A 25001-nucleotide genomic window follows, 5' to 3' on the forward strand; every position below is an offset into this window, starting at 1 on the left:
ACTGTGCCTCAAAGATGAATAGCCATTGCAGATATCACAAGAGACCTGAGGACAAAACGGGTGTGTCCTGGTGTATTTAACACTCACCGATATTCGGGTGCTTTAGTAAACGACAAATCCTTGCCTCTCTCTCCAGCTTTTGATGATCTAAAAGAAAAGCAGAGGAGACACAAACACATAGACATTAACAGTATTTCTCATGCTCCATGATGATTGGCTGCAAAAATGATCCCACATGAAGCTGGCTCCAGCTCATGTTTGCCTCAGTGGAGGACACAGGACAGAGTTAATGTCACTGTCAGCGTGTTTATGTTGAGTCCGTCTGCGCGTGCTGGCTTTGCATCATCCTGCTCTTTTGCTTACTAGAACTGAGAGGCTTGACAGAAATAATGTGACCTGATATGTGCTTGGTTACATGCCACACACAGCAACATAACAGCACAGTAAGGGGCACAGTAAGCTCAAAATGACTGCTGGCATGTAAGTTGACAAATAGCTGAGAAAAAAAAGTGAAATATACCCGAAATGACAGGTAATGTAAGCATGTCAAGGTTGTTGTTAAGCAAATGAAATGGAAAGACATTTATGGACAGTTCCATTTTGATCAGTATTATGACATTTTCAGATTCATTAATTGTTCTGGTGATTTATGTAGAGTGAGTGAGGATTCAGTTTTAATTTTTTTGCTATATAGGCAGGATAAATCTTTTTCATCTGCTTTATGAACAAATGCAAGAATACTAACAGGACACAAATACACAAAAAGATCACAATCTAAATGTTGAAATGTTTGATAAATTTGGACATAGACTTGGTTACTGGTGTCAAGGTTCTCTGAGAGAAAGTGTGTCAGAGTTTTTCTCCTGCTTTGTGGAGCATAAAGTGACCCAGCGTTGCCCCTCCCACACATGTTGCTGCAGACTGATGGCCAGTAGGCTTAAAGACTAGAGTGATTTCTGTATTTGCAATAAAACTAAACAATTAAATTCTATAGCTATAACATTAATGATAAATATGTTATTTTACCATCACAAGAAAGAATTGTTGATTTTCTGTTTTTACTTGATTAATCTATGACTTTTTTTTGTTTTAGAGATTAAACATACTTTTTATTTTCCCACAGTTTTGTATTCAAATGTTTTTATTAGTCTGCCATAATAGTCTAATCTTAACAGTTTTATTTCCATTAGCTGCAAGCAGAAATGCATTATATCTACAGAAATAAAGGCTTGCAAACGTTACTCTGTGTGCCATAAATCTATATAATGTGTGTCACTGAATGAATAGAGTTTCTGAAATAAATTAACTTTTCAAATTTATTGAATACAACTGTATTGTGATGCCATTTGGAAATCAGTATTCATAGTCGCTCGTTGCTAATTTTCTGAGCCGTCAGTCAGATGATTGCAGAGACAGAGCATCATCTTGGTATTTCCCACACTTGAAGCGGTCAATTTGTCTCAAATTGGCTTTCAGAGCTGTCTTCCACATTCCTGCTGCGTTGAACTGAGGTCTCCTGAGTTTCCTGTTCTTGGCTGATGTTGGTAGCACTTGGTGTGGTTTTCTGCTGCTTTATCTCAGTTGACTGCTAAAGTTAAAAGTGTACATTCACAAATTGTACTCAGCATAATGGGTGGCTATTTGAGTTAGCATCGCCTTTCTATAATTGAATACAATTCTGACCATTCTCTTTTGATCTCCCTTATTAACAAGACATTTTTATCCACACTGAAACTAACAGCCATGCAGTAATTAGCAATAACTTCCCTTTCTTCCCTCATACTCATGTGCAATTTGAACTTCAGCAAGTCGTCTCTAGATGTGAAAGCATATTGAGTTCCCGCTATCCGCAAGACTTGATCAGATGTGCTTACTAAAGTGTTTGACGAACATATACTCCATATGTTCCAGTACATCATCCAAAACTTTACACTGGAGCTGCGGAGTAATTAAAGACTGGAGACAACAAGGGTGAAGATGAAGAGAAAAAAAAACAGGAATAGCACAGATAAGAGGATAAAAATATAATGGAAGGTTTTTCAATTATTTATTTAAATATTAAAGATTAGAATAGGATAGAAATTCTGTGCAACCTAGTAAAGTTATTACTGCCCCAGTAATGTGCATTTGGGCATCCGTGCAAAATTCTATCCGTCCTATTCAGCCTTTATGCCAACCCACAAACCATTTTCACACAGCACCACTAGTTTTGTATAATGCACATTTCTCTTTAATTTCCTACAAGAGTAATTAGTGAAAATTATTTTCCAAAATAAGACATTAGTCCTAAACAGTAAACGTTATATGTTGTTCGTAGCACGTGTCAAAGAAAACTTTTGAAATGTTAACACATTATGCCATGCCAAGAGGAAAACACTAAAAAGTACAGAGGTGACTGTGTGGCTGCCTGGATGCAGCACAGCCCCAAACAAGATATGGCAACCCAAGCAGGCTCTCACATCTCTCTGCAGGGTGATTACCGTACACTGATTTCATCTGACTTTATGAACATAGAGCGACACACAAATGTGTCTGTCAGAGAATACCCCAGTCTACTGACTGGACTGTGAGTCACAACAGCAGTTGTCATAATGAGTAACATGCTACGGTTTTAGAAGTGACCCATTTCAACTTTCCCCCAGGAAACAAAAACCAAAGAAAGAAAAATATAGCAGCAGGTGAACACATCCATACTCAAAACATGTAAGACAAGTAGAAGGATTTTTTTCTGTTCTTTTGTCAACAGATTCAAATCTGAAGCAGAAGAGGAGATAGTGGTTTGTTTTTACATTCCTTACCATGAGTGAACAATTGTGTTGTGACACACAGAAAAAGCACCAAATCACAAAAACATTATTTTAGAAATATTTTTTTCATCTCTATTTAAAAACATATAAACCACAAAACAATGTTAACCCAATCAACCTAAAAACTGCTGCTTCAGACCACGGTGGTTACATAAAATAGGGCTTAAATTGGACACATTACCAATTTTGCTTTCTTGATGTTGGCTCTACAAGTTTAGTGTTCAGTATAACACTGCAGTAGACGTTCTGGTAGAACATTAAAGCCTGTAAATATATCCTGAAGTGGAGGTCTCTCTTGACTTCTTAATTCGATACAAATCCAAATTAGTGGGTTTTGAAAACTGAAGTGAACAACTGCTAACACCCAAGAGACACCAAGGTCAAAGCAGACTTCTGCCTCTAATCTTAAATACATCAGGTGTTTGTCCTATTTTATGAACCTTTAAACCACCATCACATTGTAAATATTACTCTGACAAACAATTTCCATGTTCTACTTTCCAATGCACATTTCAAACAGGGAGATTGTTGGTGATGAACTGCCTCCTACCTCTATTTACTGTGTAAACAACCAATGGCTTCAGTGCTAATGCTGACCAAATGCAAACATGATGAAACTTAATAGGTTCATAAAATAGAGTTTCCATAAACCACAAGAACATTCTAGAATTTTGAGTTTTTTTCATGAAGGTAAAAAAAATCCACCATTTTCTAGTCTCCTTTTGGACTAGCCATTACCTTTGTTCCAGGGCAAACTAATTTGAACTTATACCTAAAAAAACAATTCTAACTGCTTTCACTGCTTTTAACACAACCTCACTTAAGTATCCTAAACCACACTTGTGCCTTAGAAAAATCATCTTGTGAAAAGAAGCATAATATATCTATTCTGTAAAGGCTTGCCCTCACTCCTGCACATACAGCCTAATACAGCTACTTTGTGGTGCTGCAGATTTTCCATATTGCCTGTGAGGACATGTCCATTTAAATAATATTTCACTGTACTGCCAAATGTAGACGAAAACAGACGAGCACAGAGCCGCAGACAGAGCCTGAAACAAGGACAGCTCAGTTGACGGTGTTTTATTAACATGACCCTCACAGCAAGGTCACTAATTGCTCTCTCAGTCTCACTATGTTACTGAAAAGTACTTATTTAGCATCTCTCCTATTCTATCTGTCTCAACCCTATTTTCGCCTGTAAATTTCCAAAAATCAGCTGGATTGACCCCAACTTCGGGTTTTCTTACATGAGTGACAGTTATTTTCTCTGTTACGTGAAGATTTGTGCCTTTGGTTATTTTTATGTGCTGTAAGGATTTTAAGCTGTCATTGGTTGTGAGAATATAAAACAAATTACCTATATTTTTTATCAAAAGCTGTTATCTGTTGGTCTGAGGCACTTTGTGGAAAACACATTCTACACATTGAGGATTTATCAGACATTTCGGGGGGTTTCTCTGACTTGGAGCGTTAACACACATGGCATTTGCTGCTGTGCTCACCAACAAACTGCACACTGCAAATGCCTGTCACATGAAAGCCACACTCCTCCTCAGCATTTTCCAACCTTTACTTTCACTCTGCTTTCCCTTCTCTCTCTCCCTCTCTCCTTTCTCCACAGGTAGTACACCTCCTAGCTGGCTGGACATCTGTTGTCTAGCAACTCCTGCACCAATCAGAGCGTCAGGCCTCTCGTTCTCCTCTGCAGTGGAACCAGCCTTGCATGCAAATGGCAGACATCCCGAGAGTTTTCATGCAACTATAAAACTCTAAAGAACATCGGGCAGAAAAATAGTTCAATAGGTGTCATCATCATACAAGCTTTTAGTTTGAATTCATCTGTTTTTGAAATGAGATAAATAACTCAAACTGTCACAAATAATGCAAATAAATGTTCAGCTCAATTCTGGAGGCTATGTGAGAAAGAAGTGCTAGTCTGTCCATCCTGTCTGTTGTTAAAGCTGTTTATCTATGCAACTTGCCTTTTCATTGAGAAAGTCCTTATTCAAAAAAACAACAAAGAAGAATTGGGTAACTTGGATTAGAGTGTATGAATGCATGTGAAGATTTTTGGTCGACCCAAACTTTTCTTTTATATTTTACTCTAGTAAATCCCCTTTAATATAAACATTGCTACTGTAAGCAAGTCTGAAATCTGCTTGACACTGAAACTGCCTAAACTTGATAATGTGTTGCAAGTCAATGACAAAAAAGCTTTAAAATATTTAGGTGTCAGTGCAAATGTGCAAGCTTGATCCTCAATGCGGCAGAGGCTTTGAGAGGCACTTTGCTTACGTTTGTTAAAATCGACAGCTGGCTTTATAATTGCAGTGCCTTGCAAAAGCATAAAACCTTTGTTTGACTTTTTTTTGTTTTTTTACGTTTTTTTATGTTGTAACTGCGAACTTTAATGTACTTTACTGGATATTTTTTTAACGTTAAACCCAAGAAGTCTCTGGTAACTCTGAAGACTGGCAAAGATCAAAAGCTCAGATAGAAAGTTCAATTGACATAAGACATTTCAGCCATTTACTTATATAGTCACCCTTTGTGGAGTACATAATAAAACAGCCATTTATAGAAAGTTATAAGAAATCCTGTGTCAGTTTTCCACAAGCCATGTGGGGGAACAGCAAGCATTTGGAAGAAAGTGCTCTGGCCAAATGAGACTAAAATATGAGACTGTAATATGAAAAGATGTGAACAATTCAAGGGTTATGAATACTTTTCAAGGCACTACATAAGGCACAGATGTTGATCTAATCCATTCAGCTGCAATCACTTGGTAAGACTTTAAAACTTCAGTCTCATTAAGCCTGACTCAATTTCTGTGTATTTATATTTTTAGTTTGCAGTGGGAATGGCTACTTAACGCTTTTCTCTTCAATATTGAATTTAGAAATCCGCTGTGATCTACAATACTCAAGTACTATAACAAAGAAAATATTTTTGGAGAGTTTTGTGTCACACTCACTGCAATCCTCTGAGGAAAATTGTATAATCTTGTTCTCAGGAATACATTTTTGTGTTTTGTTTTTAAGAAATACATTTTCTTAAAGTCATGAAACTGAGACCCTCATAGTGAATTATTTACTAAGAGAATTGAAAAGGAGCCATTTGAGTCTTTGTGAACTTCACATACTTCCTCCCTGACACACCACAGATATTGGAGGACTCCAAAAGCAAAACTTTAAATACATTTCTATCAACTCATTTAGTCAGTCATGATGATGTGGAAGCGAAGGCCACAATGCTGATGGCAGCCAGAAAAAGAAAAGTAGTAACCAAAATTTAAAGAGGGAAGTAAAGTAAGTGATAATGGAAATAATATAAAAAAGAAAAAGGAGTTTCCCCTGATGAACTGTCACTCTTACTTCCCACGCAGCAATCAATGATTTTCACTCAAACTATACTTCATTATTTATTGCAAAAATGAGAACAGCAAGTTCATGTCATGACATGCAGTGTCCATTCAGTCTGATCTGTTCTAACTAGACAGAGTCATTATGGTCTATACCTGGGTTATCAAGTTTCTCACAGGTAGTCTGGGAACCAACACTTCTGACTCAGCATTAGGCCATTAATAAAATTCTTTAAAACCTTGAAAATGGAGGAGCTTTCCATTCTTATTTAAACCCTTCCTAAGTTACAGGGTGGAAATACACCAAGCCTCATGAGTGTAATTGTTGCTGCAAAAGGAGGTTGATATTTTTCCCAAGATTATACAAAGTACAAAAAAATCATTCTCTAAACTTTCACTAACATAAAGTAACCTTTTTGTCTCTCTATAATGGACATAGTAAAAGTGTTCACAATGAGTAATTTTCCTCTGTATACAGTGGGATAATTTCTTTGAATCTGCAGTTTTTCCCTTTGTTTATTCTGAAAAAGCAGAAGCATTTGGGGTTTTTATCTGTTCATATGCCATGTTCCACATATCACAACGGATTTGTGAAATTCTTCTCCATCTTATTCAATGTGAAAGTTTTTTTCTACAATAAGTGGACACTGCTGCATTGAGTTCTTTCCCTTTTTTCCACATGATGGCACAGTTGTTGACATATTAACACTATTATCTGGCACAAGAAGGTCCTGGTCTTAAGTCCTGCCTGGGATGGAGGGTTTCTGTGTTGAGCTGTTCCACTTCCTCCCACCGTCCAAAAAATTTAAGTTAGGTTACTTTGAGATTCTTAATTTTTCTGAAGTATTAGACCAAGCAAGTTTGTTTATTATCTTACTTTCTTTGGATATTAAAAAAATATATATCCATGCAAATCTCCAAATAGTCTTTGGAGTTCACTAACTAACTCCAAAGTGTTGCAATGACAGTGTTTCAAAACTGACTTCCCCCCCCCTCTCAAAACAATCATTGCACCATCATCTGCATCATGAGGCAATTTGAGAATTTCCCATGCAGACCCAACCAGCCAGCCTCTTCCTCTTTCAGTTTCCTGAAGGCTCACATGTGCAGCTGTTGTGCAGGAGTGTATTATACTGAAGAGTTCGATTTCGCATCCTATATATCCAATAAGCCAAATCAGGGAACAGAAAAAGAGGGTTTAAACATAAAAAGTGAATGGAAAAATAAAGAAATAAAAAAGCAAAGCAGATCAGTGACATCATTTAGAATATGAATAAAATAGAGGTTTCATAACAGGTAAGTGTAGCAGATGCTGTTATACCACTATGAGAATGGGCACACTGGTCAGCAATGATAGAAGGGGAAGACTATTAAAGTAACCACTTGTTACAGCCATGTATGCTGGATCTCATACAGGAAATTTATGGGAAAATATCAATGTGGGAGGAACCCGGGGCAGAGGGGTAAAATACAGTTGTTTCCCTGTTAAAACTGGAGACTTGACAGGTATGGGTTTCTTGAAAATTACAGTGAGCTAATCATCTGTCCATAAGGTAAGGAAACTAAACTACAGATCACAAAAATGGTCCCATTTTACTTTGGATGCATGTTTAACACACAACCACTGAAGTCACAAGCTAATCTTCTGCCATTCAAAGGCATAGCTGCAAACAGTGCAACAAATAATCCATCTTTTTAAGTCACTTGATTGACTTTCTGCTATCATAATCAAAAAAACAGCCAGTTTTCAGAGAAACACCACCAGGACTATGATGGATACCAAACAGTTCCAAGTTCAATTCCAAGATTTGACCGTTTTTGATACTTTGAATTGCTGATCTGCATGAGTTTACTTTGGATGCTTTCTTGGTGTGACATTTCAAACAGGCTGTAAACACTCTCTGGGTTGGCCTCAGTCAAAGTATACCTTTAAACAATAAACAATAAATCATATCCTTAGTCTTAACTGTTACACTAAGGCAAATCCCAGCCACGTGTAGCACAGCAGGTTAACAGAAATGCTGTCCTCTAAATTAATTAAGAGTTTTAATTAAAAAGATTAAGTTAGGCAAATGTAACATCCTTAGTGGGCAGCAGCGGAGCAATCTTCCTCCACACAGTTATATTCTTCAGCTTACAGAACACAGGGGCCTAATAAAACCATTCAAAAAGCAGAGACACCGTCACCCTCGGCTGGTTACCAACAGAGGAAGAGTTATGAAACCAATAACTCCCAAGCTTCTCCCTCTCTCCTCCCCCTGAAGGAGAAACAAAGGCAGCTGGTGTCAAAGATAAAACTGCTCCAAGAGTATGCCTGTGAGTACATCATGGGAATGTTTTGTTATCGTGTTCAAGTTTAAAGCAGACACAGTCAAATATGTGAAATAATTTTAATCTGAAGAGGATAGTTTGAAGACATCCTGACAAAATGACCAAGAAAAACAAGTAGGCACACAAACACTTCTGTAATTAAATACAGAGATTTGCATGCATAAATCAGGCCATACTGTGCCTTGTTAATATGTATGAGACCAACATTGAGCTAACTGTTGTGTGCTGCAGGTGAGGAGTATCTGCAGCACAGAGGTAATAATACAATCATCAGAGTATTACAGGTTCACTTTGAGAATATTGTCTTTTAATGTTACAAAAAGGACAGAAGAAATGAAACAAGGGAAAACTGAAAGGATACATGCTGAAGCTCCTGTATATAGATCCCCTACCTTAGTCGAGGTTCAAGTCAAACCACAATGATAATTAAAATAAACCATTTATTCAAAGTGCAATTTCAAAGAAAAAACATATAAACTTGTATTATAATTGTAATTTTTATAATTATTTCAAAAATATTTTCAAAGTACTAGAGATTTTTATGTTATCTTAACAGAACTTCACAGTTTAGTACATGTAACAGATGCTTGTTGACATTTAAAAGTTTTTCATAAGTTTAGTCAAGATGCACTTTTCTAAAGGTACACATTTTTTCATGCTAGTTCATATTAGTTTCAATCTTATTTCTGGTCAGAGTGAAAATTCTATAAAAGTGCACTTGTTCCAGGGGACTGATAAATTACATTAAACCCCATTTAAATACCAAATTTTGTCAACTTGAGGTCTTTTTTAGAGATCTTACACGATGTGAAGTTTTCATATAGCAGTTTGCTTTTCCTAAAGTTCATAGATAATTTGCTTATATTTCCACTGTACCCACAAAGCTGCTTCAGTTTTTACCTGCTGCAGAAAAAGTTTGCATCATCAGAATCATTGTTATTTACAGGCAGATATTCATATCTACAATCCCACTAACAATGCAGAAATTCATGAAGAAACATCTGGTCGCAGATGTAATCATCTATGTCAAACACGTTTTGAACATCTGTGTAAAAACACCCAGCTATATGTCATGTCTTTTATCTTGTATCAGAAAATTCACACTAAGTTACAAAGTTTGCATCCATCATTTCAACAGACAGACGAATGTCCCACAAAAACAAAAAGACACTGATTTCCTGCAGTTGTTGAAATGCACATTTCAGTAATTACGACTACATAGGTGCTATAAATGGGCAAAACTGTGTTCGCATAGGAGGCGGTGCTGAAAATAATCTCCCACCTTCTGATTGTAAATGAGAGGTGTAATATTTCTAACTCCAACTTGTGGTTGTGTGTCATTAGAGAAAAATAATATTTAAAAAAAATAATGCCTAATGATTTTTTATGTAAAAATATTTGCAACATTATGGCAGCAGGATTCCAAAATATTTCAAGTGCTTTAAGTTGCCATCTGTTACGTGTTTATCTTGTGCTTCACCTTTTTGTCATATTAGTTGCCGTTACCACCTCCAGGCTCAAGGTAACTTTTTACCACTTGATATGCAACCTACTTCTGACATTATCTCCTTGACTCTATGGAAACATATGCTATCCTGCGTTCTGCATTGGAGGTTTCATCAATAGAAGATCAGTGCAATGCCAAGCACAAAGCTGTAGTAGTCAATATTAGTCAATAAAAAGGATTGCAATCAATCAGGCTATGTTTTGTTGTAGCCTGATTTCAGAGAAAGTAAAAGAAGACATTCATATAGGCAGAATGATCTCCACTGGCTACCTGAGCAACTCACCCAACTGAAAGCTGTAACAAACATTACAGCAAAAAGAAATAAAATTCTACTACCACTAAATTTAGCAGTTGTTAATTCGGTATTATTATAAACTTTTTTTCTTTTTCTGACTTAAATAAAAAGCAGTTAACTGAGTTAATCCCTTTTTTATTAAGTGAGGGGTCTAAACGTGGGTCAAAACATGACAACATGGTATTTTCTATCAGAGGTTATCATGCCTTGAGAATGTTATGCCAAGATGAAAATTACCTTTTAAATGAACATCACATTAGAATAATTATTTTATTAATAGCACTGTAAGAACATTACACAGTGGCAGAATAACAGAATAGTTTATTTTTTGTTGAGGTCTTTTATAAAATCCACATACAGCAACACTTAAAGAACAGATTAATTGCCATGGGGCCAAACAAGGAGAAAAACTAGAGGGAGGACAAACAGCGTACAAAGAGACATTGGGAGCACATGGTGTATAATTAAGAAAGCTGTTTTTGAAGTCTATTAGGCTTATTTATCATGCTGTAGGTTCTTTACTTACAGAGTGAGTCACCGAAGGGCAATTTTAAATGCAACAGCTGCAATTTTCATTTCCAGCTTATAGTTACAAGACTCTACTTTCCTAAAGATGAAGATATCCTTTGAAGTCAGGCCTAATTCTCCGGTTGAGTCTGCCCTCTAAAATCTACCAGAATGGGCTCCCAATATTAGTCTTTCATTAAGACTTTAGATTTAGGTTTGTGATTTATGTTGGTTTACAACCATAGATTTGGTATCCCTACCACTGAAGCCACAAGATAATCTTCAGCCACAGCAACAAATAATGCAAAAATGAATCTGTAACCAAGACAATTCAATCGACTGACTTTTCGCTATCTTACTCAATATCAAAAACGGATTTAAAGCAACACCACCAGGACTAAGGTGGATACAAAATTGCTTATGCATTAGATTTACAGTTGTACCAGAAACAAGCAAATAGTTTCCGATTTGAGACAGTTGACATTTGACTAATTGCATTAAAATTGTTACATTCTGTGTAATTAATAAATCAAAATTAACATGTTGAAATACAGTCCCTAAATGAAAGTAATTAGATGATATGCTATAAATTTTACATATTAATGACATGGTATAGTAAGACCATGATTTACGCAAAAGTATACAGTGAGAATCTCTTTGCAGCCCATGCCTAGTGTTATTATTTAATCATTTTTATGTACCTCAATGTCTCAAGCTGGCAACAGGAAATGTCTGAAAAGCAAATATCCATATGCAAATTTCAAACCTGAATTCTTCTGTCCAAAAAACTCCATCTCATCTCAATTAAATTTTTGGTATTTTGCATGACAATAAATGTTTTCAGGTTAAGAAGCAATTGAAATGATAAATTGTCAACAAATTGCACGGAAAATACATTGGATACAATTTGCTGGTAACTGACATATTGTATATTTATACAGATTTACAGATTGTGCAGAGGTACATTTCCCAATGAAAGGCTTTAACTGAAACCAAAAACCATGGCGTCGTTCAAAAGATGGAATAGTTTCAAAGCCGTGTGCATGCACATGTGTGTGTCAGATAGAGACAGACAGCATGAGAGCACGACCAGCATTTATTTTTAGCCTTCAAGTACCCAGTGAGTCATGTGATTCCCCTTCCCTCCTGTTTCTCCAATCTCCATCTCGTTCCATCCCCAACGTTCATATCGTCATGTCTCTGCAATCTCTCATTTTACCTCTCAACAAAGCAAGGTGAATCAGACCAACAGTGACTTAATACAAATTTAAAAAATAAAAATGGGGAGAAAAAAAACAACTAAATCTGTTGCTACCAAAAGTCTATTCTGACTGAGGGTTAGTTTGAAAAGAAAGATGACGGTGAAAAGGAAAACGTTTAAGACAAATTCACAAATAATTTTGTTTTAATAAAATCCAGGGATTTTTCAAATGCTGTGTCCAAACAAACAAGGCTATGATCCATTTCTGTTATCGTGCAATGCAATAACTATAAAATTGAAATGAACAAGCGTTGTCTTTTATATATTCAAGACACTTAAAAGCAGATGAGGGTTTACAGGCATGCACAAGCGACAGCACGGCAGCACACACCCACACATGCACAGCACACCACCAGCAAATATAAAGTGACAAGAGATGGCAAGCAGAGAAGCAGTGACAGGACACCGACACAAGCATGAAGGGAGAGTACAAATCAACTGCTGTGGGAGAACGTCTCAATGCATGAACACAAAAACTCAAGTACTGACTTGCCATCTTTTCTCTTATTATCTCCCTTTTTCGCTGCTTCCTATCATTTTCTTCCCCTCTTGCCATATTCTCTTGCCCCCTCTTGTTCTCTGACTCATCTACTGCTCCTAATGAAATGCTGCGCAATCGGGATTGTAGATTGCAAGAGAGTGACCAGCCCCAGCAGGACCACCGCACATACGTGCCCACACGACAGGAAATGCATACAGAGCTTTGATCTGCCCACATTCCAGCCATCAGTCCTATCTTAAACCTCTGTCAATTCCAGATACTGACACACACGCCTGCAACTGCATATGGGTTGGTGATGGGGGGTTGGGGCAATGGCTTATGATCCTGCCAAAGAGACTGGAATCAGAGTTGCAATTCTGAAGCTTATCATGTAAAGCGGCTAAGACTGTATCTGACGCGCCAGCATGTCCTGTATGTAAACCTTGAAATATACACACACAAGCAGACAGTGTGTGTTTTTAGAGGCAGACACACATGCACAAGGAGTGAGATTATTCTTCACAGTATTTTTGGAAAATCTGTCTATGCAAGTGGTGAGACACCAATCCGTCTGCCGAGGTGTCCGTTACCGACTGAGCAAGCGAGGGTCAACATGGGTAGAACAGAGAAATAGCGAGAGTAGTCTTCACACAAAAAACAGGACAGCAGAGCAATAAGAGAGAAGACATAATGGAAGAGAGGAAAAATGCAATGCAAAGAATACAAAAAGGTACAAAGAAGTTTTCTGTTGCTATAGACAAAAAATATATCATAGCACTGTTTTAAGTATTGAAGAGTTTTAACAATTACCATAAACTGCATCAAACTAAAAAAAAAGTATAGTCTTTAAGATAGCGTGTGTTTACTGGGGCATGGCGACGGTGCCCCATATATGGCGGCCTTAGGCCTCGATGCAGCCATCACAGGTTCCAGTCCCGGCCTGTTGACCTTTGCCACATGTCTGCCCTCTCTCTCAAAAACACCTTTCCTGTCTCACCACTATCAAATAAAGGCCACTAGAAAAGGAAACAACCTTAAAAATAAAAAATTAAGAAGATAATGTGTTTGTAGAATATTAACAGAGCACAACCAGAACATAATGCAAAAAAGTTCAAACTATTGGTTTCAATCTCTTTTCCATCTTGCAAAAATCCTGAAATAACGGTGGCCCCACATACCACTCGTTAAGCCACATGCACCGTCTGTCCTACCAAACTTTAAAGTTTACCTTTATTATTATTGATATTTTCTGTTTTCTGACAAGTAATTGAAGTTGTTTTATTACTCAGCACTATACTGGGTTTCATTTGTTAATTCAGCAAAAGGATAAGTGGTCTGTACCTTTTGGTATAAACAACATGGAAGCATAAATTCAGACTACTGCTGGTGGTCTAACAGTATGAGGCCATCTCCATCCCTTTGGGATCACAGTGTACCCATCTTTATATCCTTCCAGCAGGATAATGCACAATGCAACACAGCTCAAATGACAACAGTGAGTTCTCTGTACCCCAGTGGCCTCTACAGTCACCAGCTCTGAATCTACTTTGGGATGTACTGGAACAGGAGATTTTCATGAAGAATGTGCAGCTGACAACATACTGTAACTGGGTGATGCTATAATTTAAAATGAATTATAGCACCTGAGAAGGGTTTCGGACACATCTATGCAATGAAGAACTAAGGAGTTACTGAAGGTAAAAAAACAGCCCAACCCAGTATTAGCATGGCATGCCAATCAAAGTGAGAATTCAGTTAACATAAATATTTGAATTATTCCAGTTATTTATTTTTGAAAATGATCTTTAAAGTGCCTATGTTTTTGACTGAACAAGTATAAGCACGTTTCCATAGTTAGCAATAAAATGCAAAGCAAGAGTTGTAAAAATTCACCTTACATATGGATTATATACAGCCATTTAAAAAGTTAACAATTTTAAAATCATGCTGCTGCACTGACAAAACCATAAGTCTAACATTCTTCACAAAAAATAAAAAGAGAATGACAAAAATACAGATCTTAGAAGAAAGAGTGAAAAACACTAATACCCAAATTAGAGAATCAGCAAAATTTCACCACAAAACTAATATTTACCTTTCGTCATTTTTTTCAGCAGAACTATACTTCTGAATGTACAGCAACGCTTTTGACACTTTTACATTGTAAATCAACCAAGTTTACAATGAAATTTATTGTCTTGTTATGTTCAATTCACATATTCCTTAGACTGCTCTCTATTGGTAGCAAACATGCAATAATTTATAGATTTAAAAAATGAGAAGGAACGCTGCTGCAAAACAAACCAAAATCCTGTTGAAGCCTCAAGTTGTTGCGATTTACCTAAAGAGTGCGCTCTATGTGAGAACATTAATGGCAAAGAGAATGAATGAAACAACTCCTTAGAGTTTTTGTATTTTCTTGCACTGTTTGTTTTTTCTTTTTTGGTATCCCCTAGAGCAGGTTTTCTCAATTCCGGTCTTCAGAGACCACTTCCTTGCATGTTTTACGTGATTTTCTTCTGCCACACACCTGACTGGAATAGATGGATGATTTACAAGCTTCTGCAGAACTTGATGGCATGCAGAGGATGTCATGCAATCATTTGAATCAAGTGTTCTAAACCAGAGACACATCTAAAATATGCAGGGCCCTAATCCCTGAGGATTGGAATTAAGGAACACTGCCCTGAAGCTGTCCAGTGGAAATATTGTAAAGATGTGTTAACAGTTCTACACATAACTATCTAATATATCAACAGAATGCAGGAAAGATATAGGTTGTAAACAAAACTTCCAGAGCATGCAGTGCCGCTGGCATGTCAAGGCAGCTTGGGGAATGCACGAAATAGATGCCAGTGAGCCATCAAGAGACAAATTAGTCATTCAATCATTCATCAGAATGCCAATGTATTTTTTATTTTAATGTAAAACTTTTAGCTATACAAGCTCCTCCTGCTAACAATAAAAAAAAGTTTGAAAGACAGTCAAAGATCCTGGTCCAAATTTATTTGTAATGGCTCATCGCGCAGCCGAACATTGCACTGTATTTTCCTAAGAAAATAAAATCTATTTATGTGGATAGTACTGACGGTAGCTTTATAGGGAGGAGTATTACGCAACATTGATTTTATTTTTTTTGCACTTTATGCCAAGTAATACTGTTATTTCCTCCTCAAACACATACCTGGAGAGCTGCTTTGACTCATTAATACATGTTTGAGAAAGCCTTGAATCTCCCATGGCAGCTATTCGATGCGTATTTACCCAACCCTCCTCCTTGGAGCTTCAGTCTCCAACTGAGTCCCCGCCTTCAGAGCATCCCTCCCCTGCTTCTCCCCCATACAGCTCCACCAGACTAGTGGCAGAAGCAATTAGCAAACACCTGGAGGAACTGTGCATCTGTTAAGCTTATCATTCAAACTACAATGCTCCTAAGAACAGTTGTAAAATGCGTCAGTGGTTGGAATGGAGAAGCATTGCTGGGATGACATGCTGAAGTGGGAGTGTCAGAAAAGGAGGTAATAAAAGAGATGTGGGGGACCAGTTGCTGGGGTCTTTAGATCAAGGAACCCCCACCTCTTCCATTAAAATATGATTCTATTCTCTTTCCTATTAATATTTTGCTTTGTTATTAAAAAGCACTGTGTTTCATTGTCCATGTTAAGTTGAATATTCATACATATGCTGGTAACTATTCTGGCTGAGAGTGAAATGAGTCTAGAAAGGGATCAGTTTTTAACAGGCAGCTTAGGGCAGCTTTGGGTCCTAAGGTTCTGTGTTGAAGAACGTAAGCTCAGTAGAACATCGCACGTCGTGTGACGCACATCAGATTTATGAATGTTGCTTTGTAATTTCAGAAAAAGGAAAGTAAAGAAAATTTACAACCACTGTATGTGTTGACATCACTGTTGTTTGAGTGTGCAATAGAGACAGGCCAATTTCAAGACACCAGAAAGAGATATGATGTGAAGTAAAATTTCTTTAAAATTGCTTTTGATATATACAGTATTTTAGTAACTGAAGGTAACAGTTACTGTTACTGTTACATTACAATGAAGTAACTATTTGCTTGGAAATTACATTAAAATACCTTTAAAAGCAACATTAATGGCAAAGTAACTAATATTTTGTATGAAATGCCAAAATTAACATCACCCCAGAAGTATGGTAAATATTGTTCTATGGCAACGGCAAAAAAAAAAGGATTATGAGAATTGGCAAAAACAAAGAAGCAAAAATAGAAGTTATTTAATTTCTGTCGACATGTCACTTGAATGAAAGTGGTACATAAAGTAATGGGCTTTGATTTGGTGCTCAGCATTTGTACCTGGATAAAAGGCAGCCTCGTCTTCTATAAGATCTCATGTGTTATAGTGTATATATCTGTTTTCATGATTCAAAATCCTGCAGTTTTCCAGATTCAACCTTTAAATTCTCAATCACTTTCAGATGTTTTCCAAATATAAAGTACAAACATTTTATATAAAGCTAAAATTGTTCACAAAATACATTTTACTACCCAAGACAAACCACATATTATGAATATAAATCTCTATATTTTATTTAATGATTCAGATTTGAAGTTTTTTGTACCATGATTTCAAGGTGACAGGATCTTGACCTCGTTTTGTTGTGATAATGCTTTCATTTATAATCTGGAGATAACGAAAGCTTAAGTTTTTTGTTAAGAATAAAAACAGATTTTATTTTCAACACCTCATCTTAATAATAACTCCAGCATGAGTTTTAATAACAATTTAATATTTCCCATTATCTTGACATAAAAGCTCAGGCTGACTGTCATAATACTATGTAATGTAACCATGAGGCACAATTGCCTTGAGCTTTGATGTTGAGAAAAACTGTTATCCCTAGGGAGTCATTTGTTTGGCAGTCAATGAAATTAATGCAAATTATCATTGAGGCTGACACTACAATGGTCAAAAGAACATTTGTATCTTTTTTATTACATTTTATTTCCACCTGTTCTTAGGATGTCATTGTCTCAATATTGAGAAAATTAAATCTTAAGCTTGTTTTTCTTGTCACACGTTTCATTATCTCATCAGGTCAATAAGATTCTCAATAATTGATTGTTCTAATTGAGACTTCAATCTCATTACGTTAGAAAAAAATAACTTAAACTTGGTTTATAATCTCATACATATCTAAGCACAAATTCATGAGCTAATGGGTGACATATTTGTATTCCTGCTTCAGATTATTCTGTGTTGTAATGAACAATGAAACTGGGTGTAACACTCATCTTTGGACTGAAATTGCTATCTAATCGAAAAAAAATTTGATTTTTCTAGAGTGTGGGTGAAAATAGAGCAAGGATAAAGATATAAGCCACAAATGATTCACCATCCTCAATTTTGCATTCTTCAAAAATGTGTAGAAATCCTGGGGTTAAGAGTAAAATAGAAATTTCTGGTTAATAACCCATATTATCATCGTCATTCCAAGTCGATGGCTTAAGCTTCATTTTTCTTTTCTGCCCTCTCTGCTCTCTGTCACTCTCAATGACAACACCCGGTAGGTCACACAAGATCCTCATTTAAATGGGGGCATCTGTACCACTTTTGCATGTGCCCTTTGTGTTGACTGTGTGCAACACACTCACATACTGCGCGTGCAATTTGTTCTTTGCTCATGCAATTTAGTGTTCTTCCCTCTGAATCGTTCAAGATAAGGCCCAAAGTGTGGTCAAATACTTTGACCACACTTTGACTACAAAGTGGCCAGCTTCATCCTCATTCAGCCTGAGGAAAAAGCTAGGAAGAAAAAAGTCTTAGTTGTCTGAGTGCTCTGGTACCAGTCCATGTTTTGCACAAAAAACCAAGTGTTGGCATAAGTGGACTCTGACAGAAGAAAAGAAACCTTAGAGGCACAACACTCCACCGGTTAGTATTCACAAATAGGTTGGGTCATGGCTGTGCTTGTGCGTGCACATGTTTGAGAGTGTGTCTTTATGAGCTTGAGTATGAATATGGGTGCGTGTGGGGGTGCGTGCGTGTGTGTGTGTGTGTCCCAAGCTTGAGGCAACCAGGCCAGCGGCTACAATTACAATGTGAAAGAACTGGGTCGGCTTCGCAAGAGATCTGCCCCTGGGACGACAAGACCAGCTAGAGCCCTGAATCAATACAGAACACATACACACATCCAAGGTTGTGTGTGACTAAATTTTGCATAGGAACTAAAGGACAAATAAGAATTACACAAATAGGAAGGAAACCAATGCATCAAAAGTGCAAAGGAGCAAAGAAACGATGACATATTACTGTTCATTGCTGTTCATTGTTTCCTTCTGCAACCCAGGGAAAAAAAAACTACCAACATTCAAACTCAAGGTAGATGTTTTCCTCACTGCCTACATGTCTGATTGTCTGTCTATCTCTCAGTGACATTAACAATACCTGCACCCCCTCATGTGATCCCACTCTAACCTCAAGCCCACTCTGAGAGGGAGCATCATTCAGAGTCTATTAACACTTCACTGAGTGACAAGCAGAGAGTGTTTCTGGTATTCATGCAAAGTGTGTCCTTATGTATTTTTCTTACATAAATGTTTGTTTTTCTTACCTCTGGCAGAAAGCTTCTTGGTGTTGATAATTTTAGCAGCATACTCCTGTCCAGATGAAATCTTCACACACCTCCTGACCACAGAGAATGCTCCCCTTTAATTAAACACAAACAAAATAAAATACGTCAGCGATGTGTGTTTGATGGAAAAAAAAAAAAAAACTGCCCACTTGAAAAGCGTTCATGCCAATCTGACGCTCTAGGCTGAATGAAGTTTCTGTTACTGATTTTTCCATAGGCGTTTGATGGCAGAATCAAACAGTTACAGGTCAAAAAGAATGTCAAAGGAGTTCAAAGAAGAATTTGTTGCAACCAACTCAAGCAGAGAGCTAGTTGTGAGTTAGGCGACCAAAGAGAAGCTATGCCAGTTAGCTTTGCTTTGATCCTTTGAAGAAAGGGAAAATGTTACAATTGGGGTCTAAAAGTCACATTTTCACCATCAGAAACAATGAAAACGTTCACACACAAAAAAAACTTCAACAATATAAAAATATACAACTACAGAAAACAGATGGTGAATGAAACTGGTGTGGTATGGATGCATCTCAGCCTGAAAGGCCTTACAGCTCACCAGTACTTATCAAACTAAAAAGAACAGATTTTTTCCAGTCAGTGAACACATCACACCCGAGCAGAAATACTGAACAAATAGCAACACCTTTCAGTGTGGAAGTTTTCACTGAGGTTGGAAAATTAAAAATCATTATTTTACAGCATAGCGAGGTGTTTCCTGCTTATATCAGAAAAAGTACAGAAGGCCTAAAAAGCTACTAGTTTTCTGTGGAGACATGCCTGCCATGTCTGCTGATCATTCAGGCTTTTACTTTTAAACTATTTTGGAGTTAGACTTTCTAGATAATAGAAGAGCTGAACGCATTTTTTAAAAAGTTGGTTTGTTTTATCCTTTTGAGCCTTCAAAGTTTGTCATAAAACATTCTGGATTTGGAAACGTTGGCAGAGTTAAGCTATGGATCTTTATTTTTTTAAGGGAACATAAAAGGGACTAATGCTAACAGCACTAATTACTCATTTAAAAGTGTACAAAAGAAAGCTTATAATGACAGATCCTTTGTCATTTTCTCTTAGTTTAAAAAAGTAGTAAAAACCTTTTTTACACTGCCTAAATAAATCATTTATGACTGCTTATGACAGAAAAGCCAGTAACAATATAACCAGAGCTCACAAGCAGAAACGGTCGCAGTGGGCCCAGCCGTACATGAAGATTAATTTTCAAACAGACTTGTTCACTGATAACTGCTGTGCAACCCTGGATGGTCCAGATGGACGCAGTAGTGGATTGGTGCTGGATGGCCACCACATCCCAACACGGCTGTGACGTCAGCAAGGAGGTGGTGGAGTCATTGTTTGGGCCGAAATCATGGGGAGAGAATCATTGGTCGGCCCCTTCAGAGTCCATAAGGTGTAAGAATGACCTCAGCAAAGTATATGGACTTTCTGACTGATCACTTTCTTTCATGGTTCAAAAAGAAAAGAGCCGTACCTTCAGTAGCAAAATCACCCTCATGCATGACAATGCACCATCTCATGCTGCAAGGAATACCACTGTGTCATTGGCTGCTATGGACATAAAAGGGGAGAAACTCTTGATGTGGTCACCATCCTCCTCTGACTTCAACCCTATTGAGAACCTTTGGAGTTTCCTCAAGCAGAAGACCTGAGGGTGGAATCCAGTTCATATCAAAACAGCAGCTCTGTGAAGGTATTCTGACATCCTGCAAAGAAATTCAAGCAGAAACTTTCCACAAACTCACAAGTTCAATGGATGCAAGAATTGTGCTGTGATATCAAAGAAGGGCTCCTATGTTAACATGTAACTCGGTCTGTTAAGATGTTTTTGATTGAAATAGCTTTTGATTTTAGTACATTTGACCACTTAATGCTGCACATTCAAAGAATGACCGTTTGCAGTTCTTTATAATCCATAAAATGTTTAGAAAATCTGCTGTGCATAATAATTTGGAACAGTGCATTTTGAGTTTTTTATTTTTGACAAAAAATACTGTTCTCATGGGGAGTTTTGTTCAGTAAAATTTGATTTATACTGTAATAGTTCATGACTTGAAAATAATACTGACCATCATTTGCATTGACCATTTAAGGAAATCTGAGAAAATATCACTTGCATAATAATTTGGAACACAGTGTAATAGAATTGGCTAAAAGTGTTATCAGCATGGCAAAGTCTTGCACAACTGGAGGTTGGAAACGCTCATCAGTATGTTTTACTGACTTAAATATCTCACCAGACAAGAGAAACAATAATATGATGAAGCAGCTAGTTATCGATTTTCAAAGTTAGAAGGAAACAACCTTTAAAAAGTTAAGGGGCAACAGCTACAGACAGGCTGAGGTAATAAACCTTATAGCCTGTCTGAGGTTTGTTAGCCAAGGTTACATTACACTGTTGAAATCAGTAAACAGAAGTGTTGTCATACTGTTGCTTAACTTGTCTGCAAAGATAATAAAGCAACTGCAATAATTACTAACAGATATTAATCTACATAAAGTTGGATCTTCAGCTGACAGTAAGCATTTCGGGGATTGCCTTTGACATCAGTCAGCACAGTAACAGGTGAAAAGTGATATGTTTGTCTATCAAGTGCAGAGGTGAGCGCTGCATTTCATCTCACAAATTTACTTGCCCTACAAACCTTCTGTACACTTTTTTTAAAATAAGTCTCCGTATTGTTTCAGTCCTTTTTTGTTTTGGTGTCAAGGTCATTAACGAAGATCAAAAAACTAGGTCAGCTATATTTGAGGAATAGAAGGAGCACAGAGCTGCATCTGATGCAGCCTTGGAAAGATTCACCCATCTTATGACTGCTAGTCTCTGCAGTCATGGAGACACCTTTAGCATCCAATATTCCTCATGACCTGAAATCAATCCTCACCTATGATTTATTCATTTTCTGGGATCTGATAACTGAGTTTATTACAGCCATTATTTTATTTGGTGAAGGATGTGTAACAAACTAAATCAATAATTGTTTGTGCAATGACTTGTTGATAAATGGTGATTTTAACCATTGTTTTATCTAACGTAAATGAACATTTTGCCACAAAACAACCTCTAATTTAGTACTTATTAAGGAAAAAAATCATAGCATAACCAGTTGCATGAGATTTCAAGTGAATAGATTGTTATAGGTGGATCGATAAATGGTCTGTGCTTGTACAGCACTTTATCAAGTTCAAAGGAGCCCAAAGTGCTTCACCCTACATTCATTCACGGTCGCAAGTCTGACGGATCCTCTGATCGGCATCAGCAGGCAAGACAGATGAGTCTAACTCAAGAGGCAGACAGAGAGGGACTTGAACCAGCAACCCACTGATTGTGGAGCTGAACACCTACCACTGTCGCCACCATATGAAGGAGAAATTCTACAAATATATTGGCAACTGCAGCAACTTGAAAATCTATTAATGGACACCAAGCAATACTGGTGAAATCTAACATTTTGTGGGATAAAAATGTATAGAATTTTCTTTATTGACTTTTATTGAATTGGACTCAGTGTTGGCAAATACCTAATATTAACTTACTAGTATTAACTTACAACTCTTGATCTGGACATCCTGAGTACATAACTATCATATTATTTTAAGACTTGAAATTATCGATTTCCTCCGAGGTTTTAGTATGTTTTCAGCAGTACATCAATTTTATTTAGACAACATTGGCTCTTTGGATTGTAAATGCTGCTGAACCTTTTTACAAGGGGAAAAATTGCTGCAACATTGAAGAAATTAGGATGACGAGCTGCAGACAGTTTTGAGAGGTCAGTTCCTCAAACAGTGAAACAGAGACTGCATTATTTTGTGTCCCTCTATTTTAGCTGGGAGTCAACTAGCTGCAGACACGTAGGACTCACGGCTGCAGATCAGGAAGCACATGACAACAATACATAGAGGTCCACACCTTTCAAGGAATAAAGACTTACAAGTAAGCAAGACTTTTAAAAGCATGTACAACAAATACCTGCTGTGCACAAAAAGAAGCAGGCCAAATTTTGTGACTACTAGCCTAATAATGTGCTGGGTCCCGTTTTGCTCCTAAAACAGCCCGGTAGAATCCTGAAGTAGTGTTCTGGTAAATGGCACCAAGATGTTCTTTAAGTTGGGGGAGATGTGAAGTGTGGCCTTCCAGAATCCAGACTTGTTTGTCCCACACATTCCAGATGCTATAGATTTGATTGAGAGCTAGAGAATTTGAAGGCCACATGAAAACCTAAAAGTTGTTGAGCTCCTTAAACCAACCCTGAACCATTTTTGCTTCCTGGCTAGAGCATTATGCTGGTGATAAAGGTGATACTCATGATGGTCCTGGTTCCCTGAAAGGATGACTTGCTTTTCCAATACTCCCTTGGTAGGCCGAGTCAAAGTTGAATCCAAGGGCAGGATCCAAGGATTTCCAGCCAAACCATCGACTTCCCCTCCACTGGCCTGTTCTCTTCTCCATGCCCCCTGATAACATTTGATAGATACTGACCTGTGGAGTCCTAGAACACCTTACAAGAGATGCAGTTTTGAAGACATCTGAACCACGTCATCTAGCTTTCAAAATCTGGTGCTTGCCAAACTCATTCAAATCCTCACGTAGGCCTTTCTTCCTTCTTCTAACAACCTTGAGTACAAAGTGTTTGCTTAGCATATTATGCTACCTATCCAGTGTAATTGGCGGGTAATCACTGCTATGCACCTCACTTTTTAAAAGTCATAATGTTTTGCCTGATCAGTGTATGCTGGTATGTGCGGATGGTGGCCTGTAGCTCTGTCAGAGGAAAGGTGAGAGTTCCCTTGCCGGGCTCTGATAATTGACCACGGATCTATGCTTGGCTAGGGAGTGTGTCATCCCCAACTACAGGAGAGCTGTCGCATTCAGTGTGTGTATTTCTGTCACGCAGGAGGGGTGATGGAGGTAGAGAAGGAGGAGTGAGTTACCATATCTCCTTGCACACACACACGCGCGCACACACGCCGATGCACTTGTCATCCTGGTTAAGCTTTTTAGCAAAGGAGTCCCGCAAATATCCAACTGCAGCATCAGCGGCTGTCCAAGAGGGAGGAAAATGACGCCACCCTGCCGAACGACATGAGCACAGAGCGCAAGCAGGGCTTCGGATGCTGGGATTAAAGCAAATAGAAAGCAATTACACTGGCCTGCGTGATGCACGCGCGCACACACACGAGAGCGCATATAGCCTCTGCATCATAGGTTAGGCTATTGGATGAACTGTCAGCGGCGCGCACACGCACAGCACACAGACTCTCCAGCATCGAAATCCGCGCGTCCCTAAAGCAGAGCGGCCTATTGCGTAACAAGCTGAGATCTCGCTGAGGGGGAGAATGACAGATGATAAAAACAAAGGAACATGCGTGCTTACTTCCCCAGCTCCTCGAACAGCTGATATTCGTCGGTGAATCGCGTGCAGATCGTTAAGGCCATCCTGAAGCAGGTGCCACGGAGTGTAGAGGGGGGGGGTGTAGGTGTACAGAGAGGCGGATAAGGTGCACTCACAGGCTCCACAGAGTCGTCAATGCCGCTCGGTTTTGTACTGAACGTGCAAACCAAACAGAGGGATTCATGCACAGCGAAAGCGCATCAGCAGGATCTATGTCTACTGGAATCTGCTGCAAGAACGCTGCCAGCGCGCGCGCGCTTCAAAGGTTATTTTCCCCCGGTGTTTGGTTATTTTCTTCACATCCAGCGGCTGGTCACAGCTCGTGGACGCAGCATTTTGTGTGCATTTCGGTGTCTTCCGAGCGTGTTCGTCCTGCTGCTGAGTGTTGTCTTTATGCACACATCAGACGCCGCACTACCGCACCTACCACCAACTGTGCG

General features: G+C 38.0%; 1 protein-coding gene across 13 annotated transcripts in view; it reads right to left on the bottom strand.

The window, feature by feature from the left end:
- The window catches only part of camk2d2 (calcium/calmodulin-dependent protein kinase (CaM kinase) II delta 2), a 49395-nt gene extending 24394 nt beyond the window's left edge, over window positions 1-25001 (bottom strand). For 5 of the 13 annotated variants that reach the window (XM_032562180.1, XM_032562178.1, XM_032562184.1 and 2 more), the window contains exons 1-3: window positions 24544-24999; window positions 19139-19233; window positions 88-147 (exon numbers count right to left, since the gene is read on the bottom strand). In XM_032562180.1, the coding sequence (XP_032418071.1) occupies window positions 88-147; window positions 19139-19233; window positions 24544-24605 (217 nt within the window). In that variant the 5' untranslated portion in view covers window positions 24606-24999. Of the gene's footprint in view, window positions 1-87; window positions 148-19138; window positions 19234-24543 lie in introns of all 13 variants that reach the window. The other 8 variants (XM_032562186.1, XM_032562183.1, XM_032562185.1 and 5 more) reach the window with 3 other exon arrangements.

The sequence above is a fragment of the Xiphophorus hellerii genome, chromosome 5 (genome assembly GCF_003331165.1).
Source record: "Xiphophorus hellerii strain 12219 chromosome 5, Xiphophorus_hellerii-4.1, whole genome shotgun sequence".
In the NCBI taxonomy this organism is placed as follows: Eukaryota; Metazoa; Chordata; class Actinopteri; order Cyprinodontiformes; family Poeciliidae; genus Xiphophorus; species Xiphophorus hellerii.